Source organism: Bison bison, unplaced genomic scaffold (genome assembly GCF_000754665.1).
Source record: "Bison bison bison isolate TAMUID 2011002044 unplaced genomic scaffold, Bison_UMD1.0 scf7180017845514, whole genome shotgun sequence".
Classification (NCBI taxonomy): Eukaryota; Metazoa; Chordata; class Mammalia; order Artiodactyla; family Bovidae; genus Bison; species Bison bison.
The window spans coordinates 8,775-11,551 of NW_011476087.1; the positions used below are offsets into that span (position 1 = coordinate 8,775).

The 2,777-nt window shown below is 61.3% G+C and overlaps 1 protein-coding gene across 1 annotated transcript in view; it reads right to left on the reverse strand.

The window, feature by feature from the left end:
• LOC104985295 (rod cGMP-specific 3',5'-cyclic phosphodiesterase subunit beta-like) overlaps window positions 1–2,446 on the reverse strand; it is a gene marked incomplete at its 3' end in the record, with an annotated part of 10,794 nt that extends 8,348 nt beyond the window's left edge. Inside the window, exons 1-5 of the mRNA XM_010835382.1 lie at window positions 2,417–2,446; window positions 2,255–2,329; window positions 1,341–1,405; window positions 496–562; window positions 307–354 (exon numbers count right to left, since the gene is read on the reverse strand). Coding sequence (XP_010833684.1) covers window positions 307–354; window positions 496–562; window positions 1,341–1,405; window positions 2,255–2,329; window positions 2,417–2,431 — 270 coding nt within the window. The remainder of the gene's footprint in view (window positions 1–306; window positions 355–495; window positions 563–1,340; window positions 1,406–2,254; window positions 2,330–2,416) is intronic.
• Between the last annotated feature and the right edge of the window lie 331 nt (window positions 2,447–2,777).

Sequence of the window (2,777 nt, forward strand, 5' to 3'; positions counted from 1 at the left end):
GTTCCTGGAGGGGGCCCTGAAAGATAAAGCGCAGTTCCACCCATCCACATGACCTGGGCCTCCTCTGGAAAAGGGCCCACCCCGGTAGTGCGTCCCCAGAGGGAGCAGACGTGAACCCTCGCCGGGTGCAGCCGCAGCCACCCAAGCAGCAGACCTGTGTGCACGGAACATGCTGTGCTGCCCTTAGCCTGCGAGGTCTGAGGTTGTTTCTTAAGCAGCAAAAACGAATTCAGTCCATCATTTCTGAACCACAACACTTTTTTCCCTAAAGTACAGTACACATTCCATTAATGAATAGACAGATACCTGAAAATTGAACATTTCGTCGGCAGGGGCATTCATAATATTACAGATCTGAAAAAGGATCAGAAACACAATTTCACTTGAAGCGGCCAAATATAGAGTATGATTCTAAAATAGACTGTCCAGTCTGATGAGCTTCTACGTAGGCAAAGCTGGGGCACTTGGGCCTCTGGGAAGGGCTGGGGGACTCACAAAACCGCTTTCTGCCACGTAGGTTGGAAGGCCGCTGGCAAGGGCCCAGTGGTCAGCCGGGGGTGAGCTGTGGGGAGAGAAGCAAAGGGCGGTGGGCAGGCGCTCGGGTGTGTGTGCGCTGATTCCCTTCCCCGGGCTCTGGGTGGGTGTGGGAAGCTGGCAAAGACTTGAAGAAGGGGAGGGCAGGCCAGGGCTGGGTCTGGGGACACCTGAGCTGTGTTGTGCCTCCTTCTCTGCCCGTGAAGAGGCCCCCTCTTCCTGGGAGCCACAGGCTTCCCCCAGGCAGGCCTGGCTCTGGGTCCTGCTTGCTGCATGGGCCCCGCGGGGTGGGGTCCTGATGGGCTCTGGGGCTCGTACAGCTGTGCGGCTGTGGGGCTGGAAGTGGCCAGCTGCCGCCCCCTCTCTCCAGGCTGCCCTCAGCTCTGTTGGTTCTGCTGCCCGCTGGGCTGGTCCCTCCAGTCCCACCGCCCTCACCGCCCCCCGCACCCCCCGCCCCCCGGCTGTGCAGTGTCAGGCCTCCCTGGAGACTCCGCCTGCGGGCTGGCCGGGTGAACCAAGATGAGACCCTAAGGGCCTCAAAGGCCAGTCGCTGCTGAGAGGGCCACCCGGACAGCTCTGCTGAGCCTTGAGTCCACATCAGTGTTCGTGGGACGTCAGGCCTCCTCTCAACCCCATGCATTTCCTCCCAGACCATTGAGTCAGTCTCGGTCCTGCCTCACCCCGCGGCACAGGGAGCGTCAAAGGGTGTGGGGGCGAGCCAGGGGCTGCGGACTCTGCCGTGACAGGCCCTCAGCTCCGTCCAGCCCGGGCCCTCGGGTAACACTTCTCAGAACCCTGACACTTACGGGATGACCTTGATGTCTTCCTTGCCGTGGAGGATGTAGTCTATGACTTTGTAGAAGAGGATTTCCTGAGAAGCAGACCGCAGAAGGCATGAGGGGCTCCCCGATGGGAACCCCACCACACACACCACACCCACACACATGATACACCACATAAGCCCACATAACGACACGCAGGCACACGCGTGGACTGTGCACATGTGTGGACCATCACTGACTGTCCTGGGACACACGTTTTTCTTCCCTCCAGCCACGTCCCCCACGCACAGACTGGCCCATATCTGTCACACAAGTGCGTGCAGCTGAGCCAGGCCTGTGTGTCCATCTTTCACAAACACACACACACACACCTGTCTCTCTCATATAACTGGGACAAGTTGTGGTCACAGCCGGCCTCTGTGCAGAGATTCCCACATGTACTTGGCGCACAGAACCCTTGGAGTCCCTGAGACAGCCTGTTGCCACCCCACTTGACAAGAGGGGAGATTGGGTCACGGCTCTGACGTGTGACCCCGGTTGGATGCACAACGTGTGGCTGAGGTATCTGCACACATCCCTACCCGACTCGCACCCCTACGTGGCCCCGCTTGGGCAGATGTTAGAGCGATTTAAGACGAGGGCAGCAGGTCTGCTCAGCCAGAGCAGATGTTGCTCAGTAAACCAGGCTGACAGCCCTCATGAGGACCAGGCCTGGCCCTTGGCCCCAGAGCACTGCAGGGGGCTGGCGCTAGGGAGATGTCCTCAGGGGCCTGCCGTCTGGAGCGGTCAGAGGGCCAGGCAGCCCTCCACCCTGTCCTCGCCTCGCCACAGCCTCCCGAGCCTTCCCTCCCACCCGGGTCAGCTGGGGCGACCCCTCCCCATGGTGGAGCTGGGCCAGGAAGCCGGGTGCAGGGCAGGCCAGTCACCCTAAGACTTACTCGGCCATCAGGTGTGCGGGGGCCCGAGTACGCCTGGGCCTCTCCCATCAGCACGGGCCACACATCAAAGAATTCCTGGAAGAGAAGAGAAGGGAGCGGGGCACCAACTCAGCGGCAGAGCAGGACGAGGCGGCCAGGGGCCTGTGGGCGCCAGGGCCTCACCTTCTCCTTGGTCATGTCCAGGAGGCCCACCGAGTACCGGTCACAGTTCAGATAGGCCCGCACAGTGTAGAAGGCCTTGTGAAACTGCCTCTCGATGTCTGTCAGCTCCTCAAACACCTTGTTGGCCGACCACAGCAGCACCTGGGGGGTGACACACCACTGCGTCCGTGGCCACACACCCCCGTCTGCACAGCAGCACCCGAGTGAGGTCTGCCACACCCGAGACACACACTTTCACACACGCACACGGAGCCCGGGACGCGGACAGTGGTGCCTCTCCTGGCGTCTCTGCAGGGTGCCAGCGCCCGAGGTTTGATCCAGCATGTGGCCCTCGGCTCCCTGCCTCAGGGTCCCCGGAAGC